This window comes from Calliphora vicina, chromosome 3 (assembly GCF_958450345.1).
Source record: "Calliphora vicina chromosome 3, idCalVici1.1, whole genome shotgun sequence".
NCBI classification, from domain to species: Eukaryota; Metazoa; Arthropoda; class Insecta; order Diptera; family Calliphoridae; genus Calliphora; species Calliphora vicina.
In genome coordinates this window covers 73,694,794-73,717,991 of record NC_088782.1, presented here as the reverse complement: position 1 = coordinate 73,717,991, position 23,198 = coordinate 73,694,794, and the positions used below count along the sequence as shown (strand labels likewise).

The 23,198-nt window shown below is 28.4% G+C and overlaps 2 protein-coding genes across 10 annotated transcripts in view; one reads left to right on the top strand and one right to left on the bottom strand.

Annotated features, from left to right (window-relative positions):
* Shab (Shaker cognate b) overlaps positions 1-23,198 on the bottom strand; it is a 325,565-nt gene that overhangs the window by 15,226 nt on the left and 287,141 nt on the right. For 5 of the 9 annotated variants that reach the window (XM_065502983.1, XM_065502985.1, XM_065502986.1 and 2 more), the window contains exon 9: positions 13,474-13,587. The exons of 1 other annotated variant lie outside the window; for it this stretch is intronic. In XM_065502983.1, the coding sequence (XP_065359055.1) occupies positions 13,474-13,587 (114 nt within the window). Of the gene's footprint in view, positions 1-1,074; positions 1,430-13,473; positions 13,588-23,198 lie in introns of those variants that run through there. 3 more of the 9 variants (XM_065502989.1, XM_065502992.1, XM_065502991.1) reach the window with 3 other exon arrangements.
* Positions 21,540-22,691, top strand: LOC135953217 (uncharacterized). The gene is made up of 3 exons (XM_065502993.1): positions 21,540-21,656; positions 21,719-21,928; positions 21,988-22,691. The coding sequence occupies exons 1-3, from the start codon at positions 21,629-21,631 to the stop codon at positions 22,626-22,628; spliced, it is 879 nt and encodes a 292-aa protein (XP_065359065.1). The 5' UTR covers positions 21,540-21,628; the 3' UTR covers positions 22,629-22,691.

Genomic DNA, 23,198 nt, shown 5'->3' with positions numbered 1-23,198 from the left:
TGAAGCCAATTATACTGTTACTGAGAGAACAAAAACATCCACTTTTGATATGAAAGCATTCTGAACCACTTTGCTCTGCAGGACCCTAATATAGGGCAATTCCAATGTACATCCTCAGAAGTCACGTTGTGTTTATCGCAACATCTGTATTTGTTTCGACTCAACATTATCCAAAATCAATTGCCTGCATCTGTCACATTAGTCAATTGGTCACTGAGTCCAAACTATATAGAAATTTGACCCATACATTTTACATATTTACATATGAAATTAGCAACAAAGCTAAGTTTAAACTAAATTTACTGATATTACCTGGAAGCACGGACAATTTTGAAACGAAAAATTGGGACATAGTATAAAACTGTTAGGAATCTAATTTCTAATGTATTATATGTAGATTAACTGAATAAGATATTAAATAATAAAGTGAATATTTTGTTTTTACTTTCTTGCAATATCCAAGTGCAATTAAGTATAGATATATTTTTAAATTCATGTTTTATTAAATTCAAGATTGGTTTTTTTTATAAATTAAATTTATCTAAAATAATAATAAATAATAAATAAAAAAAAAACAACTATATAATTAATAAAATACTTTAAAGTTTTATAAACTACTCATACTCATAAATTAAAGCATTCAATTTCCTTGTAATTTAATTGTTGGTTATTGTTTAAAATAATTTAATTATTACAATTATTCGTATGTTTGTTTGTATGTATGAAGTAGAAAAGATTTAACAAAAATTCTTTGAATTTTTGCATGTCTTTTATTCATTTGTTTAATTTTAATGTTTTTCAAACTCAAATATATGTATTTATGTATATTTTCTTACTACAATTTATTAAATTTCTTAATACAATTAAATCAAATAAATCTAATGTAAATCGAACAAACCAAATCAACTAAATCGATATCAATTTTGTATTTAAAAACAAATAATTTAATTTTAATTTTAATTCAAATTCAAAAACTAAAAACTTTTCTATTTATGTGTATAAAACAGACTACGTTATATTTGAATGTACTGTATTTTAAGTATGTTTGTTTGTATATATTTATGTCGTTGTCTCAGAATTATGTTCGAAATAAAAATTTAATTTTTTGATACGTATATGTTTAACATTAAAATGTATGGATATATAAGCCAGTGTTAAGGTGTTTTGTAAATTTTTGATATCTCATCATCTTTTAAGGCATTTAATTTAATTGTATCTTTTTTATTTAGTTAGTTTTATGTATTTAATTTAGTGTAATTTGCATTTGATTTAGAATTCTCTCAATTCACACTTTATGATTGACTGATAGACAGATACATATTTAGATAGATTGACTGACTGATGTGGTATCAGATAATTTCACTAATATTCATTGTTAAATACTATTCGCTCGTAATGGAATACATTCGCCTTGACATCTTTGATATCCCTTTAAAAAAAAACAAAAATAAATAAACATAAAATTAAAAATAATATATCAAAATATAAATAAATAAATAAACTAAAACTTAATCACGTACATATAGATTTGATTATATGCTGATATTAATAGACTAATTAATTAAATAAATTACAAAATAATTTACCAATAATACACGTACTTTATTCAAAATTGTGTACAAAATAATCAAAACAAAAACAGATATTTGAAATTTATTTTTATACAGAAAACATAAAACTAAAATATTACTACAATTTTAAATTTGTACAATAAGTTAGTGTCAAATTATTTTATGTAAAAACATGTTATTAAACGGAGCAAATATATCTATTCAGTTGTACTTAATTGATACTCGTTTAAGTTACAATATTTTCCAAAAATTGTTTTGTTTCGAGTTCCATAAAAAACTAAGAAATATGAGTTTCTAAAACATTTCTAAGAAACATGTTTCAAACTCAGACTAACATAAAATCTAAAATTTTTGTTCAATATCCTTTTAGAGACGTAAGAATTCCTTGTTTACTGTTTTTATTCTCATATAAAATATAAAATAAATTTTAGAAATTTATAATTCTATTTTAGAATTTTCCACTGTCCTCTAAACCTTAAAATACTTTCTGGATTATCAAAATCCACAAAAAACTCTTTCAGTTGAGTAGAGTCACATTATTGAATTACTGTTATTGCAAGGATGTTAAAATTTTTGTGTTTTTAGTTTAGTCCTTAAAACTTTTCTTATCAATATTTTTTTGGAAATAAATCTGGCATTTCTAAACGACTGGTCCGATCGGGATAAAATTCAACGTGGGCTTAGCCAAGTCTTACAAAAAAATTTCAAGTTAATATCTCAATTAGATTCAAAAATATGCCACTTTAAAACTCCATCCTTCAAAAATATTACACTTCCCCTTTTCAGGTCCATAGGTAGAAAACCGTTCAAAATTCAAGGAAACAATCCAGTACAAAAATGTGCATAAGATCTCAATAAAGAACTTTCTAGAACATATGAACATACTAGGAATGATTCTTAACACCGTTTAGGTAGGATAATAAAAGTTAGTAAGAAAAAACTAAAGGAATTAAGTGTTTTGGGCCATAAACTATTAAAATATTATAAACTAAAGCATACTTTTAGGTAGCTTAAAAAAATTTTTCTAAATTTATTTCGAATTTTTTTGCGATTTTGATCTTAAATATGAAGTTTTTTGACAAGGGCTACAACTTTGCCTCAGAGAGTAAATCAAAATTCCGAACTGTTTGCAAGATATGAGCCTGAGGAAATTATCGTTTTTTGCAAAAATTACACCGATGCCCCAAATCTTTGGGGGCCCATAAAGAAAGTGCATGCCTTTGGGCAAAACTGGGAGATAGAGGCCTTTTATCACGTAGTGGTGTCCGTATTTGGTTATTTTTTTTTCGTGTTGCACTGTGTAATTGATATTGCTCTGAAATCTTTTTTATATTATTGGTAATTTAGTTGTCTAACTATCAAACAAATTTTAGTTCATGCGGTGTAATAGGAGGCGGTCTAATAGTAAGCGGACCAAGGTATGGCAAAATTTTTAAATTTCAATTTTGTAATGCACAAGCGAGCATGTTTTTTCAAGACCTATAAAAATCTCTAAAGGAAACAAAAAATGGCACGTGTTTTAAAATTTTATATTCTTTATATCCTCTCTTATTTGCGACACCAATGATCTGGCGGGAGTGAGAAGTAAGAGTAAATGATTTCACTAAGATATACGAGTAATGGAGAAACGATATCAAGGAAGATGGGACCACCATATGATGACAGGATATTTATTCAATAAAATCCTACAAGAGAACATTTTGTAAGTATTCACATTGACTCTGCAAAATATTTTATTTTTATGTGAAGAGAACATTTTTGCTACTTTTTAAAACATATAGAAGATTATATAAAATGTGAAGTTGTTTTCCAAATATATAAGGAATGTTTAGTTTGTGCATACATTTAAAAATGGGTGGTAAAAATTGGATTTTTCAAAGTTTTAAGGACTAACCTAAAAAACCATATACCTGATTTATCCACAAATGTGACTCTACACAAATTAAATAGATTTTTGTGTAGATTAATTATCCGTGAAATATTTGAAGGTTTGAAGGGTCGTTGGTGCAATATTAAGCGAATAATACCAAAAATGGTATAAATTATGCAAACATTTTGGTGTGATTACCTGTGTAATCTATGTGACAGCTCACTTAGCTAACGTAAGCAAATTTATACTATATTGGATATTACAACACACAGTGGTTTAAAAACTTTTTTTTTTTGGAAATAATTCGGTATCTTGGGAACTAATGGAGATACTGTTACGAAATTTTCGAGTTGATTTACGTTTGTTCAGCTTCCTAGCGCTAATGGGGACAAGTACGTAGCCCCTCAAAGTTGGTCATCTCGGGTCTCAAATTTTTTAATAAAATCGCCAAAAATCCATTTATGATCCGAATGAGCTGAATTTTAACAATTAAAGATAACATAACACAATTTGGAACCAATATAGACTCAAATGTCCTTAAATGGCATTACAATTTTTGAAATTTTTTATTTTCAATTACTGAAATTCCTAAAACGGGGAAAATGTGTTCCAAAAACTGAGGTTTTTTAGAAAAGTGCCTACTGTGACTTTATTTACCATGTGAGAGTAAAACTACTTAGTACGTATTTAAAAAACATATCTTTATATATATAATTCTTCTGTACGTGTGTTAGTAACTGAACTCCTCCTTAACGACTGGGCCGATTTCGATGAAATTTGTTGTGTGTATTTCAGTGAGTCCCTGGATGGTTTAGATTCACAATTGACACAATATGGCACACGACATGGCACCTCCCATAAAAAGTAAAACTTTATTATTGCATATCTGGAGTACTATTATAGCGGAAGCCTTTAATCTTTGTGTGAACTATGGCAGAACAACGTTTGCCGGGACATCTAGTGGGCTTATATAAATATAGAGCTTTTTCGTGGATCGGTGCTTTGCCTTTTTAGAATTTTTTTTTTCAAACCGATTTTTTTTTTTTTAAATTGGCCAAGTTTGGATAGGACTCGGGGGTAGTAGTCCGTCTAAGTGAGCCAAGTTTTTCTTTACACGCTTTTGCATTAAGTTATCTTTCCGGATCATATAAAAATGATATATAGTCCCGAAGAAATTTTTTTTCTACAAAAGAAAAAATATATGGGTTTTTTTGGGGAAAAACGCAAAAAATGCGGTCCTTTTTACAAGTTCCAACTTTGGATACGTATAACTTTTTATAGGGAAGAGATAACTGTCAGCAAGCTGTTTTTATTTTATTTAAAATGTTATCGCCTGATATAATATAGCTATATTTTATCGAAATATCGAAAATATTTTTTTCGACCCTAAAAACCATAAAAAGATCGAGCAAAATTAAAAAAAAATAAATCTGAATATCTCTTCAACTAATAGAAATAACCTACACTTGTAAGCGTAGTTTTTGTAGATCTTCTCAAGGACCATTTACATTCATTCGGGTCATAAATGGATTTTTGGCGATCTTTTTAATAAATTTGAGGGGCTACGCACTGGCCCCCATTGGCCCAAGGAAGAAACGTAAATCAACTCGAAAACACCTCAGCTCATACTATGTGAAATTTCGTAACAATATCTCCAATAGTTCCCAAGATACCGAATTATTTCCAAAAAAAAGTTTCTAAACCACTGTGCAACAGTGGTCACAGAATTAAAATTTAATTTTAATCCGAAAATTCTCGAACGACGTGTAAATGAATTCCCGGCAGCCTATCATCTTAAATTTTCCTTATTTGAGGATTTTCATAAAATTGTGATAAATGAAATAGTTGATCAACTACAGTAGGCGGTGTTTCTTAAATATATATGTACGTTTCATTCAATGAACAAATGTGTAGTTATTTTTCAACCTAAAGTTATACTGACAGTTTGCATACAAAATAAATTTTAACAGACATTATAACTTTAAGTTAAGTAATAAATAGACGTCGTGTAAATGGGGCTTAGACCAGTTAAGTCCTTTATCAAAAGTCACAGCATTATTACCAACATGTCTCAATAAACTAATTTTAACACTATTTTTACCGTCTTTATGTACAAAAACTTATTACATATAAACAAAATAATAAACAAAACATAATTTATTTAAATACAAAGATGTAAAATAAAGTAAGGAAATAAATAAATAAATATACAATAGAAATAATTAATCGAAATAACTTTATGTATTTACACAAACAAAAAAGGAAGAGCAATTATTATTTATACACATTTTACATTCGAATGTACAAAATCCTAAGGAATTCCATTTCAATTCTAATGAAGGGGAAACTAATGGAAAAATTTCATTAGACAAAAAGCTAAATTTATTTTAGCCATTTTCAAATAAAACTACATAGTTGGTAGATGTAGTAAAGGTAAATTGAATTTTTACCACTTAAAGATAAAAAACATCAACGGCACCAGTTTCTATCATACGTTTTAAAATTCTATAATTTGTTGGCGACGGTGGTGGACGCACCAATTGTGTCATGTTATAATTTCTGCCATGGAATGTACAAACTCGATCCTGTAATATTTATTTCTTATTATATACAAATATGTAGTTAAAGCAATTAAATTTATTATGTGATCCTTTAGGGTTTTTTGTTTTCTATAATACTCGTATAAAATAATACGTTTTCATTAAACTCAATTTAAATTGCATTTTTATAATTACAAAATCACACACAATCAAACGCCCACAGAAAATTATAAAAAATAATAGTAAAAACATGTCAAACACATTTACAATTAACAACAATTATATCTACACACATACAAATTTATACATACATACAAACATATACCCAGTAAACACAAAGTCAAAGATTTGAAAAATTATGACATTTTCATTGGATATCAAATGCAAACATCATGTAAAAATCAATTAGAATCTGCAAATGTGTTAAACACACCTCACATCATTCTCAAACGTCAAATATATACAATGATAAAGGTTTGATTTCAAGTCATATTCAATTTCCGAACAATCCTTTACATTTGCCTGGTATATTTTATTATTTATACAAGTACATTATTTATCCAGCAAATACAAAATTAAATGTTTTAAAAATTCTTCATTTTTCATTGTTTATGAAATGTAATTTCAAACCTCTCATCAAATCTTTAAGATCATTTAAGAAAAAACACCCCCCAATTAATAGGAAGCATTTCATTATTATCAAATTCTATCGAATCATTTAAATTTTAGAAATGTTTTGATTTCAAATCATTCTCAATTTGGGATCAAACCTCTACATTTGCTGGGTATATGCTTGCGTTTGTATTTACATATTAACACATAAATATACACACTGTGTAGACACAATTACACCACAATAAACAATATGAGTATTTGACAGACATTTATTCATTCATTCATGGTAAAAGAAGGAGTAAATAAGGACACTTGTATTACATATTTATGTAATGTATGTATGTACGTGTATGTAAGATGATATTGTATGTGTGTTTAATAGACCTGCCCTTAAAAAATAGAGTTGTTTTTGAGCGGTCTTTTTTTATCCATTAGTAACTAAAACTACTGATGAAAAATTATTGAAATGGGGCAAACAATGGTACATTTGATTTGTATTAAAATTCTGTTATTAAAATAAAATGTTTCTAATATTTTAAATAAATCGCATCTTCTAGACACCTGCTGAATATCTATTGAAAGTTGTGAAATGGGATAAACAATTGTACTCTTTTTAAATTGAAAAAAAAAATGACTACGAAAACATTCAGCCTAACTACAAATCCCGATTTTAAGTCCATAAAGTTGACTATTATTTAAAATTTCGTACCATGAAACAAATTATTAAATTGTTGTTTTATTATTTCAAAAAAAACTTTTTGTTTTGAACTGTTATTTATGGAAATTTTTTTGAAATTTCTTTTTTTATTTACATTCATTGACAAATATTTTCAACTATTTGAGTGTATATATTGCAAAAAGTTTTGAAGTTTTTTCATATAAAAACAAAATGTTCTATTTTAAAATAAAGTCGACTTTAACAAAAATTAACTTTGAAATTTCTTTCATAGTTAGGGTGATTATTTTTTAAACATTTTAAACTTCTAGAGGAAATTATCTTTCTAACAAGGTATAAAAAAAATATAAATGTCGAATGAAAAATTACTCTGGTTTACTCATTTAGCAGGCCATATATTAACAAAAACAGATAGTTTATATACATTTTATCCGTAATTCTTTTAAAGGCTTTTTAAACCACTACACAATTTTGATGTATTGTGGTTCTAATGGTACAAATATGGTTCAAATTTTAAATTATATTAAGAGAGGTTTTTTTTAAATTTTGAAGTAAAATTGTGAAGTTTTTAATTAATGGTAACTCAAAAATGGTTAATCCGATATTAATAAAATAAACTGAGAAAAATTTATATAACTTTTAAGCCGTTTATATATTGCGTTTTAATTGGCTCAGTAGTTTTGGAGTTATAATAACAAATTGATTTTTTACTTAAAAATAGTTAATTTTTTTTGTTTTAAAAAAATCATGAAAAATCGAAAACGCAAGAAATTGTTCAGGTTTTTTTACTTTATTACAAAGCCACATATAATAGAAACAAAATGATTTATGGATCATAAAAATCGATTGATTCCTATCGAATTTATTCACAATTAAGTGAATTTTCACAAAATTTTAGTTTTTTGTTTGATATACATAAAATTTAGTAGTTAATAATCTTCTTTCGATTGATTGAATTTTGAAAACATTTTCCCCATGCTATGTACAATCTTGTCATGTTATGTAAAAATTTTCAATATATATTGCATTTCAATCGGCTTAGTAGTTTCGGAGTTATAAGAACAAATTGAAGCAAAAAATGTATTTTTTACGTGAAAATAGCTATATTTTTTTGTTTTAAAAAAATCACGAAAAACCGAAAACGGCATAAATTGTTCAGATTTATTTTTTTGGAGCAAAGACACATGTAAGATGAACAAAATGAGATATCCATCATAAAAATCGATGAATTCTTTTAAAATCTATTCACAATTAAGTAAATTCGCTCATTTTCACAAACTTTTAGTTATTTGTTTGATATACATAAAATTGAGTAGTTAATGTTCTTCTTTCGATTGATTGAATTTTTAAAACATTTTCCCCATGCTATGTACAATCTTTCATATATATAATGCGTTTCAATCGGCTTAGTAGTTTCGAAGTTATAATAACAAAGTGAAGCAAAATATATATTTTTTACGTGAAAATAGGTAATATTTTTGTTTTAAAAAAATCACGAAAAACCGAAAACGGCAAAAAATTTTCAGATTTATTCTTTTGGAGCAAAGCCACATGTAAGATGAACAAAATGAGATATCGATCATAAAAATCGATGGATTCTTTAAAATCTAATCACAATTAAGCGAATATATGGCGTGGGGAAATATTAAAAAACTTGGTAATTTAACCACTGCTTTTAACGTTTTACAACTTGTTGTAAAGATAATTTTCTCTGCGAGATAGAAATAATGTTTTAGTAGCAAAAAATGCTTAAGAAATTATAAAAAGTACCATTTTATACCAAAATTGTAAAATTTTTAATTGACTTCAGGCGCGTTTTCTTGTTATCAGAATGTTCTAAAATTGTTTATCACTTAGTTTTAGCTACTAAAGGCTTTTGGTATAGAGAACATAGAGCGGAAACTCCAAAAAAACACGGAAACTCAAAATTACTCAAAAAAGTTACACATACGAGTGTTGTTTTTGTTTTCACATAGTTTTTTTTACTAATACATTCTCTCCACTTAGGTTTTTGACAACTGAGTTAGGTATTTGACAGGAGAGTTTCCGGTCTATGTGTTTTCTCTATGGCTTTTGGGCTTTGTTTTAATGAGGAAAATAATGTGTAATATATGATTAAAAATATTTAATATAAAACACTTATTTATGTATCTTAACATTATTTGTGTCCAAGTGTTGTAGTAGGTATGTTTGTGCGTATTGTTCACTTCATTGAAATAAACAAGTTTTTGAACTTGGATCTTCTGATTTTTACTATTTTCGGTAAACACATATAAGGTCCACTTCCTAAAATCACTTTAACGAGCATAAATATCTTACAAATGTTGGAATTCAAATATATTTCACAAAAACTAAGTTTCGTATAGAAATAAATCGCACGGCCTAATTTCAATGCGATCGGTCCACAATTACTCATAGCTCCCGTATAAGGCTTACTTTCGGAAATTAATCACTAAAATAAATTATTGAATTTTTAAAAGAAATATTTTTTCAAGTTAGACACAGTTTAAAAATGATCAATTAAAATGTAGTATAAAGCAAATCCTACAAATCAGATGAAACATTAACAGACACAAAACAGGGAATGGCCCAGACTTCTAGAAAATTAATTTTGTGACCACCATCTTTAAATATAAGCTAAATACTTTCACTGTAAACTTGTTTTTAAGGTTTATAATATCCACAGATATGGATTAATGTGGCTGAACTTTAACTACTTATAAAGTTCCATTAAAGACTTGATAACTTTGAAGTTTCACTGTGAACATATCCTTAAACCAGTTATTCTATGACATAAAAATGCGAGACTTCCAATACATGGCGTATATTTTGAACGAGGATTTTGGTTTAAATTAATGTCATTTTGAAGGGTTCATATCTGTCATTTATTCTCACTTAGTTATTAAACATTATAGTGTATACAACAAAGTTTTTTTTTGCTTCCAAAATGTTCAATTTTATACCAACGCATCGTCATATGCGGGAAGTTTTGCTTTACTTCTTTAATTTGAAATTGGCGATATTGGCTTGCTTCGTTCTTAGCCTCAAAAGATGAGCAATTCTTTTGGCTCGAAAACCATATGTTGCCAGAATAATGGGAAAATGTCATAGTTATACAAATGTTTCAAAATAAAAGATAAACATTTGAAAAAAATCTCGCAGTTTATGAATAAAAATACTCAAGTTCAAACAAAATATGTTTTTATGGTTAAAATTGTAGGCGGAATCAACTTCTGAATAAACCATTAAAAAGTGGTCTAACTACTTAAGTATTTGAAGAGAATATTTAATTTCCTACAATTTTGATACCAAACTATTCCCTGTGATGCACATTTCCTATGGTATGGATTTCTGATCAAAATGTTGATTTGTCTACGACTTATTCACATTTTTTGTTTAGTTTATCTACACACATACTTTTTTTTTGAAGACAAAATGGTTTATCTACAATGTATTTGAGAGATTTTCATAACAGTCGTATATAAAAAATTTGTAAGAACGTAATTATTTTAAAACGAATTCAACTTTTCTGATAAATATTAATACGCTGATTTGAAATATGTTTTCAAAATGTTTCCATCTTCACTCAGTTTATTGGAAAAAAGTTCTATAATTGGGATGGGAGTTTATTACTTTAGCCAAACATATTATATGTTAACATAGTGTTACTATATGTATGTAAATACAAATGGTAACATTTTGGTCCCCAAATTTCATTTGTGAATATTTTAAATCGGTTGTGCTAAAAATTGTATCGATTTAATTAAATAAAAAATGGAGATTTTAAAGAAAAACAAGTAAGAGAGCTATATTCGGCTGTGCCGAATCTTATATACCCTTCACCAAATTATATTTTAAAATAATTTTTTTTAAGTATTTTTAGGTAAACAAAATTTAATTTTTTTTTTAATTGTTTTTCAAAATTTTTTTAATTTTTTTTAAAAAATTTTTTTTTATAATTTTTTTTTTTTGGAAAAAAAAATTTATGACAAAAAAATTTCTTTGATGATAAAAAAATTCGGGTCAAAAATTTTTTTCCCGATTTTGACCCATTGTAGGTCCAACTTACTATATCCTTATCTACATCGTTGCAATGGACTTTGAAATATCTATCATTAGATATCCATATTGTCTATATTAATGACATAGTAATCCAGATATAGATCAAAAATAGGTCAAAAATCGGGGTTGTCCCGGTTTTTTGCTCATATCTCCGTTATTTATGGACGGATGTTGCTGATTTTAAATAGCAAATTTCTCGAAAGCATTACTGACAGAATTATTGAAGATTTGTATCCCGAAGATATCTGGGGTCTTCAGAAAATTGATTTCAACTAACAGACAGACAGACGGACTTGGCTTAATCGACTCCGCTATCTATAAGGATCCAGAATATATATACTTTATAGGGTCGGAAATGAAAAATGTACAAATTACAAACGGAATGACAAACTTATATATACCCTTCTCACGAAGGTGAAGGGTATAATTAAGAAGATTGCTATTAACTCTTCATCGTCAAATGAGGCTGATCGTAATATTATAACGGGTTTCTCATTTTACTTTTTTTTTCCTAATAATAGGAATTAGGTATTTACCGTAGATTCAGGCGGGGAGCAACGATATCGTTCGCAAAAAAGCTTATGTTAGCACATCAATGAAAAGCAATGATAACAAATTAAACCGAATGAAAGGTGAGTCATATTTAGGAATATCACGAAACGATGCCAAATAATCTACTCCAAGAAAAATAAAAACGTATAAGCTAAAGTTGTATATCGAAAACATGTCTCAAAGAAAAATATAGATATTGTCAACATTTTGATAGTGTTGCAAGACAGGGTATATTTGAGAGGTTTTGGAATATGAGTTGGGAAGGGAATTTATTCAATAAATAATAATAAATATCCTAACATTAACCATACAGATAATGATTTGGACCTAAAATAATTATCTTTTATTATTTTTCTTAATCCTAAAAATATTTAAAAGTGAAAAACAACTGTGTTTAAACTTAAAATTTTACTTTATACTATTTAAAATTGTTTCAAACAAAATGGTTTATCTGCCGTAGAAATCCGAATAGCGGGTTTTATTTTATAATTTATATTTTAGGGATTTAGTAGAACCATGTTAATCATATCGAAGAAGATCGATTTGTTAAATACTCACTAGTTAGGGAATTAAACAGTTTTTTGCTTCTCCCGAACAATCAGGGTTCTGCAGATAAACCATTTTGGAAAAATGCCATCGATATGTATTTATAGAGAGATCGACATAGATTGAAATCATTTTTTAATTGTTTATCCAGTTACGTAAGCAATTATTATCTAAACAGAATTTCGGGTAAAATGTATGTAAACTATCAGTTTTTGCTTAATGAATAGACTGCTAAAATGCGTATAACCTGGTTATTTTTCATACGACATTCATGCTGGAAAGACAATTTTCTCTAGAAGATAAGATTTATTTCATATGTATGCTATTTAAATAAAATCATAATAAGAACCATTGTTTATCCGATTTCACAACGTTCAATCGTTTCCGATTGGACTAAAATTGGTATTTTGTATTTTTTTAGTGAAATTTTTTATTAACGTTTTAACTCTACTATTTGATTTAAAGACGTTATTATCACTAAAGTTGCTCCCAAAAAGCAGTGGATCAACTTTATTGATATCGGTAGTCGATATTTTATGTTAATAAATTTCAAATGATCAAATTTTAATTTTCATAACAAATGGACTTTGGGCGTTTGCTGACTGAACTATAGAGTTTTGTATTTTATATCTCAATTTTCGGTATTTATGTTTTAATATTTATGTATTGTGATTGTAATTTTAACGAAGTGAACAATATTAAAAACAATTTTTACATAAAATGACATTTAGATAGCAGAATTATTTGATATATAAAAATTGCACAAATATTTTTTCTTTACATATAAATGTAAAATATTTGTGCAATTTTTACAGTTTTTCAAATAGTTTGCTCCTTTCAGTTTTCTTTAGTTATCGCTGCTAATTAAACATATTCACAAAGTAACAAATGTATGGATTGAGCAAAAATTATTTAAAACTTTATGTCAGAAAAAAAAAACAATTAACGTCTGCTATCTAAATGCTCTGCATTGAGGGTGTATTGACAGCATGAAAGTATTTAAGTGTTTTTGTTTAATGATTTTAATGTGATTTTATATACCTTTGATGTGCAAAAACAGCATTCAAATTCCACAGGTACATCTTGATCATAATTATCCATGCGTTGATTTTGCAAATTTTCAAGCGCCACCTGGCGACGCAACTCTGCCACTTCCTACAAAATGTGTTTTCATGTCATTCGTATTTTCATGTATTTTTTATTTTTTTAAATTTTAATTTAAAATTAAAATATTTTATAATAATAATAAGAAGAAGAATAATTATAGAGAAATTTAAAATGCAGTAAAACAAGATAGAATAACATACATAATTGGAACATACACAATAAACATACATAGAAATATAATTAAAAGTTATGTATAGATAGATAGATATTTACAATAAGTAAATAAAAAGTAACTATTGTATAAAATAGATAGATAGATAGATAAAGTATATATTATATGTAATTAGATTGAAAGATACATTCACATAGACACCGATTTAAAATATGTATGCATGTAATTATGTATAAATAATATGTATAAGTATGTATGTATGTCAATGTGTTGAAATTTATGTATTATCAAATATGTAGCAAATATCTACATACATATCATATTATGTATGTATGTATGTATACAAATCATGTATTTTTTTATATGAATCTGTAAACATATATGTATATATACATAAGGGTGACCCACAATTTTGTTCCCCGTCATCTAATAGCAATATTTAAAAAAAAAATTAAAAATTAATGGTTGAAAACATTTATCCAAATATACATATATCATTTTTTTGAACAATTTGATACAAAAATATTTCGTGCATTTTTCAAAATCTAAATTTTACAATTTTTTTAATCGAAATTTCAGAAACTTTTTAGTTGAGTTGTTTATTGGCGATTATGTAATTTTAAATTTCTTGGAATTTCTCAACACTTTTATAATGAGGTCAAACATTTTCAAGACAGTAAAGTTAGGCCTCTACACTAAAAATTATTAAAAATAAAATTTTTGTATTATTTTAGACTTCATTTTAAAGCACTAATATTGTTAAACTAAGAAATTGCCAACCAATTTAATGTTCAATTAATTTATTTGTCAATACACAATTTGTTTATATAATTTAACCCATTAAAGCACAAAGAAAAATATTTCATATAAAAAAAAATTTCGTATTACTAAAAAAGTTTTGGAGTAACAATATAATAACATAATTTTACAATATTAACAATAATTTATATAGGGCATTTCATGTCAAGTGAACCAACTTTTGACTAGCTTAGCCCTATTGTATAGTAATTAAGACACAATTTTATATATCCAACTTGCATCCCACTAAGCGACCAAAAAGCACTTGTAGGAATCGATCTAAGTTTTCTTTTAAGGAAAAAAATATAAAAGAGGGTCCATTTTGAAAACAATAAGTTTTCGAATAAACGAAAATACCTAAGCTTTCTTTTGATCAAAAAAAAAAATATATAAAACAAATAAGAAAGTATGGTCACTTGTATGGGGGCTAGGTGAAATAATGGACCGATTTCTGCCAGTTTCAATAAGCTCCGTCCTTGGGCCAAAAAAATTATATGTACCAAATTTTATCGAAATATCTTCAAAATTGCGACCTGTACCCTGAGCACAAGGTTTACATGGGCAGCCAGCCAGACGGACGGACATCGTTTAATCGACTCAGCAAGTGATTCTGAGTCAATCGGTATACTTTAAGGTGGGTGCTACTATGGTGGTGTAGGGTATAAAAAGGGTCCATTTTGAAAAATGTCAACTATATTTTTAATTTTGTAAAAAAGTCAAAAATTTTAAGTCTTGAGTCACAAAACATTTACATAGATAGATATCCAATTCGCATCCCACTAAGCAACCAAAAAGCCCCATTTAAAAAAAAAATTTTGATTTTGGAAAAAAAATTTCAAAAATTTTTTACAATTTTTTTTTAATATTTTTTTTTTTGAAAGATTGAAGAAATAGCCATGATATAAAAAAATACAAGGTAGTTTCATTTTCTATTTATGTCAACCTAATCAAGCATTTGACAATAAAGGGATTTGAAGTTTATATCTAAAACAAAGCTATCATATTCATTAAACTTAATCCGATTTTTGCCTTTATTGAAGTATAGTTACTTCAAATATAAATAAAATAAAAAAATATTTTATTCAAAATATTATTGCTCGTTTATCCAATGCATTGAGCAGCAACACAATTCTGGCTAAGGCTTTCAATTCCTGAGTATCGTTAGCATAAGGATTTAGTGTATGCTGGATTGTGGTTATATCTGCAACTAAATCACAAAGCTTTTTGCCGGCACAAACCTCTTGCACCTCCACGAATAAGAGAACAATTTTACGAATGTACAACCGTTTGTGTAATCTCTTAATAAGATTTGAGAGACAATTTCATTTGGATAACTGTCAGATACTTGGTATGATGAATAATACAGTGGAATATTTGACTATATTCCACTATATCATTCAACAGCTGGATCTGTTGTGGTTTGTAGCACAGGCTAGTTTTATAAAAGAAAGTCGACCACAAAATCCTTTTGATGCATAGAATTCCTCTGATAAATTTAAAAACATCCATTTTTTAAAAGTCTGATTGAAAAAGGTATCACTATTTTCGGGCAGCTTTTAATTGTCATGGCCTATGTGATATAAAGGCACACGTCTTAGGGTACTGCTACACGTTCAATATATACTGACCGCGATCCAGTATCGCGATATTTATTGAACGTGTAGCATGCAGTATTGATGGATCGCGATCCAAATTGTAGAATAACCTAATTTTGCGTGATCCAATAAAATGGATCGTGATCCAAATATCACAATATATATTGTACGTGTAGCAGTGCCCTTAGATTAATCCGTTTTTTATTTATTTTAAATATAAATTGCAGTATTGTGAACTGTTACATACTACACATATTTCATGGAAAATTTCTCGGAGTATTGTAAACTTTTTCTAAATGTGGCAACGTTTCACTGAATATTTACAAATAAAATAAACTTCAAAAATCCCCTTTCTTGTCAAAAAAATATAAATGATTTTTTGTAATTTTTTTATATCATGGAAATAGCTACCTAAACTATTTGGAGCACATTTTGCTAAGAACAATAAGTTAAATAGATGAGAAAAAACACCTGTTTGCCCAAAATATCTAACTCAGAGAGTTCTTGACCGATCTTGTTGAAAAATGGTGTCCAATAAGACTAACCTTGGTGCAAATTTCATCCCGATCAGAAGACTTCACTTGACATGAAATTGCTTTGAATAATATTTTTGACTTCCGGTTAATATAATTCCCCGGCCTTTTTTGATTCCCGGGAATAGGGAAATTTGTTTCTACGTTCCCGTGTACCCGGCGATTTCCGAAATATATAATGATATTGTAACTTATTAATATTATAGCCATATTTCATATAAAAAATTAGTATTGTAATCATTATATATCAGAGCTTTGTATTAGTTAATTAAATTTGTGCTTAATTCACTAAAATCTTAATCCGGAATTAAAAAATGTCAGCCTTTCATTCCACAAATCCATTCCAAACATCGAATACTTTAGCTTCATTCAAATTAATAACAGAATTATTCAATCTTTGAATGATTAAATTTTTGTTAATTCATAGGCATTATAAGGATTTTTGTTGTTTTATTATCGAAATTTGACCCCAGTGTGTTAATGGGTTTAAATGTATCCTTGTGGTATTTAAAAAATGTTATGAAATTTTTCATATTCAGAAGTTTGGAAAAACGTACGTTAGATTATGAAAAAATTGTACGTATATTTTTTTATTCTATACCATGACTGTTATGTTATATGTATTTCCACAATAAAGCGATGTCCGTAAGTCTTTTTAAATTTTCATTCGAAAAACCCCGAGATAAAAACCGAGATATAAGCAACAAATTGTAAACAAAACTTGGTGAAAAAATAGAGTTGTCGTTGTAGTTTCGTCAGTGTTTAATTCCCGGGATTCCTTACTAAAACTCCCAGGAATCGGGTAGTAAAAAATTGGCAAAACTCCCGGAAATTCCCGGGATAAAAACCATAGTTAAGGTATATAATTTTTCTTATGGAGTAAATATAAAAATTTAAATTAGTATTAGTTAAATTTCATGTATTTTATATTTTTATTAAGTTTTGGCTTTTTAGCTTTCCTGTCTTGAACAATTAGAAACTTAAAATTTTAAAATCGTAAATTAGCAATCCAAGGAAAAAATCTGAAATTAAATTAAATGTATTTTTAAGAAATAATTTTAACAAATAGAGAATTCATTTGCATTTTGTAATCCTCATTTAGCATAGTATATAGAGTATCCAAAACCGAAACCGAAAACCGGTCAACCGGTTTTTTCATCTTTGTAAACTCGACCGTTTTCGGTTTTCTTAAACATTTCGGTTTTTTGAAAAACCGGTTTTTGTAAGACGGTTAACCGGTTTTTAGAAACATATTTTCAAAAGCTCATTTAAACATATTTTTATGATACCATTTTTTAAAATATTGATTAGTTTTATAGAAAATTGTAGCATTTGACAATACTTCGTGAAATATATAAAATTATTGCCTTAAGAGTTCAAAAATTTTAAATTAGCGTATTTTTTATATTGAATAAAAATGTAATATAAACCGGTTAACCGGTTTTTTTGAAGACAAAAACCGAAACCGGATAATCGGTTTTTTTAAAAGACAAAAATCAAAACCGGTTTTTTCAAAAACACACCTTTTCGGTTAAACCGGAAACCGGTTTTTTAAATTTGCCGGTTTTTTGGACACTCTAATAGTATACTAGAAATGAAAACAAATAATTGTTTGAAATTTCGTTTAACAAAAATGTTGAAAATGTTAAATTATGAGATTTGAGATACATATACATGAAATTTGATGTCAGAAAATGTTTATATTTAAGCATCTTTTATATTTAATTAAAATAAAAAATTTGTTGTATCATTTAATTATTTTAATGTAATTTTAATTTTTTTTGGAAAATATTGCTACTTCGGCCCCAAAACGTTATCCAATTTTGCTCAAGTTTTCAGCATTTGCTTTTTAAATAACGTAGACTTTGCGTGCACCGACAATCGACCAAGTCCAATATAAGTTCCACCCTAATGTATATTTCTTTAAAAAAACTCATACATAGTTAAGTATTTCATATGAATATGTTGGGAAATAATAAAAGCGTGCATTTTGTTTTTTGTATAAAAAAAGCTACATTCTATAGTTTGTTTTTTTTTCGTATTTATATGTAAGATTATGTTGTAATTTAATGTAGTAAATAAGGACGTGCTAATTAAAGATAAAAAAATAATAAATAGAAGTAAAAATATAGAATAGAACTGGTATCTTTAAACGAACTTAAACAAATTCTGCAACTTAAATGTCATACGGAAGAGTATTTCATTTACCATGTAACTTGTGCTTTTACGCAGAGTTTTAATGGCACCTGCACGGGAATTAATCTTTAAGTGTAGAAAAATATAATTTTAATATGATTTTATCTCTAATTGAAGTGTTCAAAATATAAATTAATAAGAACATTTTAAACACAATTGTGAACTGAATCATTCAATAAATGATTAATTCCTTTGTCACTCTGAATTTCCTTTTCAAAAGTGAATAAAAAAATATTCAGTTTGCTTTTGTTTGAATTAAATGCATTACAAGTACAGGAAAGTCGAATACAAAATTGTTTTTCATCATTATTCGAAATCTATCCACGAATTGTTTTAAGTAAAATGTCCTAAATTTTAATGTAAATAATGAGAATCCAGCATGGATTCTTATTATCCGATGGTTTTGAAATCAATTGTTTACTTTATACATCCCAGGTAATCTAGCGTAAAGTCAATTGCCACTTTAGTGTCTCTAAGAAATCTAGTGAATAGTCACTTTAAACGATATTTTTGTATTGCTCTTTGAAGTATAAATTTGAAAAAATTTCAACATCAGGTTTTTTCGTAAATTAAATTAATGGCGGTCTTTTTTTGGGAAAATTGTCACTCCTGGTTCTACGCACCTAAAGATGCGGATTTTGAGCTATTTTTCCGGTAGAGCAAAAAAGGTTGACTATATTGCAAATATGATTTCAGCAGTTGGTTCTGCAGCAAACATTAATACAGTGGAAGTTTTTTGAAATGAGCGTGGCATCACCTATACAAAGTAATTAGGTATTTTCGAATATCTGCAGAACTAATCGTGACAGTCTTCAAACTTTATACGAAATTAATTTCATATCACTGTATGAAGTTTAACTAAAATTGAACGCCCCCCATACATAGTAAATAGTTATTTCTAAATAGCTTGAGAACTATAATTACAAGATTCTTCAAACTTTGTTTGAATTGCATAGTTTTGATGAAGATGGTCGAGACTTGATTATTGGTCGTGGCACCTCTTATAGAAAGTACGAGGTGGCGCAAAAGTAAACTTCCGCTGATTATTGGCTGTAATTAAAATAAAAATGAAAAACTTTGCTTATTCTTGTGGATTATTTTTATTTGGTCTTTCAATTTCTTTAACATCAAGTCGAGAATATGATGTCATGTAAATGGCCGCCGCCACAGTTGATTATCATTTGAGCCCTTTTTATGGCATTTTCCATCACTTTGGCCAAAACTTCCGGCGATAGGTCCTCACATTCTTGACGGATATTGTCTTTAAGAGCTGCAAGAGTCTGAGGCTGAGGTTGTTCAAAAAGCCGCACAAAAAGAAGTCTGGAGCGATCAAATCAGGCGATCTTGCTGGCCAGTGTAAATCGTCAAAACGGGAGATTAGGCGCCCGGGAAATGCATCCTTCAGCATATGGGTTGTGGCACGTGCAGTGTGTACCCGTACCCGCTAAGATGGAAATGGGCCTCATCACTCATGATTATTTTTGATGAAAAATCATCTTCCTCTTGGTGGTGATTAAGGATGGCTTGAGCGGACGAAATTCACGTTGTGCCAAAGTCACCGACCGATTATTGGTCAAATAAATAGTCAGCAATATTCCGCGTTCTGGAGCACTGTAGCGTAACATTGTTTATCAACGTGTATTTTGCATGTGTTTACTACACAAATGTCAAAACAGAACTGACATTAGGGGCCAATCGCAAAATTTATAGCATTTTCTGATAGGAGGATTACTTTTGCGCCACCTCGTAATTAGTAAATTTCGAATATCTAGGGAGCTAAAGTATTTAAACTTTTTATTAATCAATTCAGTATTATTAATCAAAACAGTGGGTGTGGCACCTACCAAACAAAGTACATAGTAAATTTTGAATTACTAAAATGGCGAGATTCCTTAAACTTTGTCTGAAACATTTTTTTTCATAATTTTATTGAAAATGGGTGGGATATTATTAGTGGACATGGAACCTTACATACAAAATAAATTGATATTATCATATATCTGGTGAAATGTATTTGAGAAATCAGAACTACTGAACATAAATGCAAATGGGTGGTATCAGAACATACAAAGTAGTTATTTTCGAATATCTAAAGAACTTTCCTATCATTTTAAGCGTTTTAACTATAAATAGGTTTGATCGAAACATGCCTACTGTAAAAACTTACAAAAAAATTATAGCGGACCGAATGTCTTAATAAAAGTTTCAAGTTTTTCGCAGGACATTTTGTATACATTCAATTAAAAAAAAAATTCAAACATTACAATTGTGTTCCAATGGCCTTTAAATTTGTCAAGCTTCTTTACATGGTGGAACCAGGATGTAAATATGAGCAGGGTGAGAGGAGAGACAGATAGTAAATTTTCAATAACATTCTGATACCCAACTTTTCATATGCTTTAAACATGTCGTTAACTAGCTGTTCTACATTTTCGGCTCTGTTATTCTCTAAAAACCCTGTTCTCTAAACTAGGCATCAAGTTTCTCATTAAGCTTTTTTGGCCCCTATAAACGTTGATTGATATATTGCTCTGTTGTGGTACTAGTGAGAGTTAAAGGTTATAGTCAGCAAAATGCAATGAATTATGTTGAAATTTCAGGTACGGAAACGATTTCTAATAAAAAATCTACATCTGGCAAGTATCGGCAAGCAACTAACAATAATTTGTTATACGATTTGACAATATGTATGACTTATTTTGTTTTGGAAAACATTATAAATTTATTTAGAAATAACAATAAAAAACAATTGAGATTATTCATACAAAGTGAAATACCTTCTATATGCCTCATCAATGAAAGTTAGATTTCTTATGTGGATTGGTAAGATGATAATTTAGTAAAAGCAAAACTTGATATTAAATTTACCATATTTTTCTCTTAAGTCTTAACATCAACAGTATTACGGTTGGCAGATACGTTGAAAAGTAAATTTCAAAACTATGATGATTATTTCGATTTCGATCCTGAAATGGATGATGAGGTCAGCTTAAATGTCATACAAAGGCCGAATAAACTAATTCTAAATGGATTGCCGCGTTCGGATATCTTGACTCTTACTGAATTACCGCTACCAGCCGAAACGACAGAATGTGGTAAAAGAAATGTGTATTAGTATTTGGTGCTTGTAAAGAATTTTCCAATCTAATTATAGTTACAATTCAACCCTTCAATCCACTACCCCCAACAACAATGCAGGATACATCAACTGGAATAGAACCACAACAGCAGCCACCTTCACCTTCTGCCAATGTGCCACAAAACATTGTCCATAATGAAGATCAGAATGAAAAGGCTACAGAACTGAGAAATTTGGTTCAACTGTTATATATTGCTCAGGCAAGGGTGCAACTTGAAGCTGCCGAAATTAAAAAAGCTCAAGCGGTGGCCAATTCAGCGCAGCAGTGTCTCGAGGAAGCTGCCAATCATGTACGAACAATAACCGCTGCTTTGCAAAACTCTCAGCAAGAAGTTGCCTCTGCTGCTATACGTGCACAAACCGCTCAGTTACAACTTGCAGCCCATGATCAATTGCTATTTGCAGCTCGCCAAGATGTTGACGCATTGTCGTCGCAAATGGTGGGCTTACAGGCTGCCGAGGGCATTACACAACCCAAAATAACAGTCGACTTAACAGATCTACTAGAAAAACTCCAACAACCTCTGCAAGAAGCCGAAAAACCCACACCAGTGCCTACAGTTTTACAAATTTCCACTCGAGCTACAAATGAACAGCAGACACAGAAGCTGAAACGCTACAAGGCACAAGGCTATCGGCAGTTTTATTACAAATAATTCAGGTAGACATGCAAATTCAATTTATTTTATTCTGTTTTAATTTATATTTTATATACATATGACCATATATTTGTATGACTTTCAGAAAAATCTACTTGAATATTTTAATTGTATTTAATTCTCGTATATTAATGTTGTATTTATTTAATAAAACGCATTTACTTTAATTAATAGATTTTCATACATATGTATGTATTCTGGGTGAATAGTAAGAGTATTCAATTAAATGCATTAATTGTTTAATCGAACAACCAATCCTTTAGAAATAAAAACTAAATGCTTTTCTCATGCGACTTTCTGGTAACATATGATTGATTGATAGTTGTAATATGTACGAGTAGTAATGTGGTCGAAACAGGCAGATTTTGGCTGGCTCAATAAAAGAATCGTAATCAATTTAAAAATGGTGTCAAAAAAGTTACAAATTGCGCTTTAAACAATTAACATTGAAATTTATCGGATCAGTTTTCCGATTTTTGGAATTATATCATTTTTAAAACTACTTCTATTATGTTCTATAAAGTAAGACTTTAAGAAATCTAATATACATATCTTCTCAGTATACAT

Coding starts and splice junctions, on each gene's coding strand:
- LOC135953217 (XM_065502993.1), top strand. CDS start 21,629: ATGAAAGTTAGATTTCTTATGTGGATTG. Junction 21,657..21,718: donor TAGATTTCTTATGTGGATTG/GTAAGATGATAA, acceptor TTTTCTCTTAAG/TCTTAACATCAACAGTATTA. Junction 21,929..21,987: donor AGCCGAAACGACAGAATGTG/GTAAAAGAAATG, acceptor ATCTAATTATAG/TTACAATTCAACCCTTCAAT.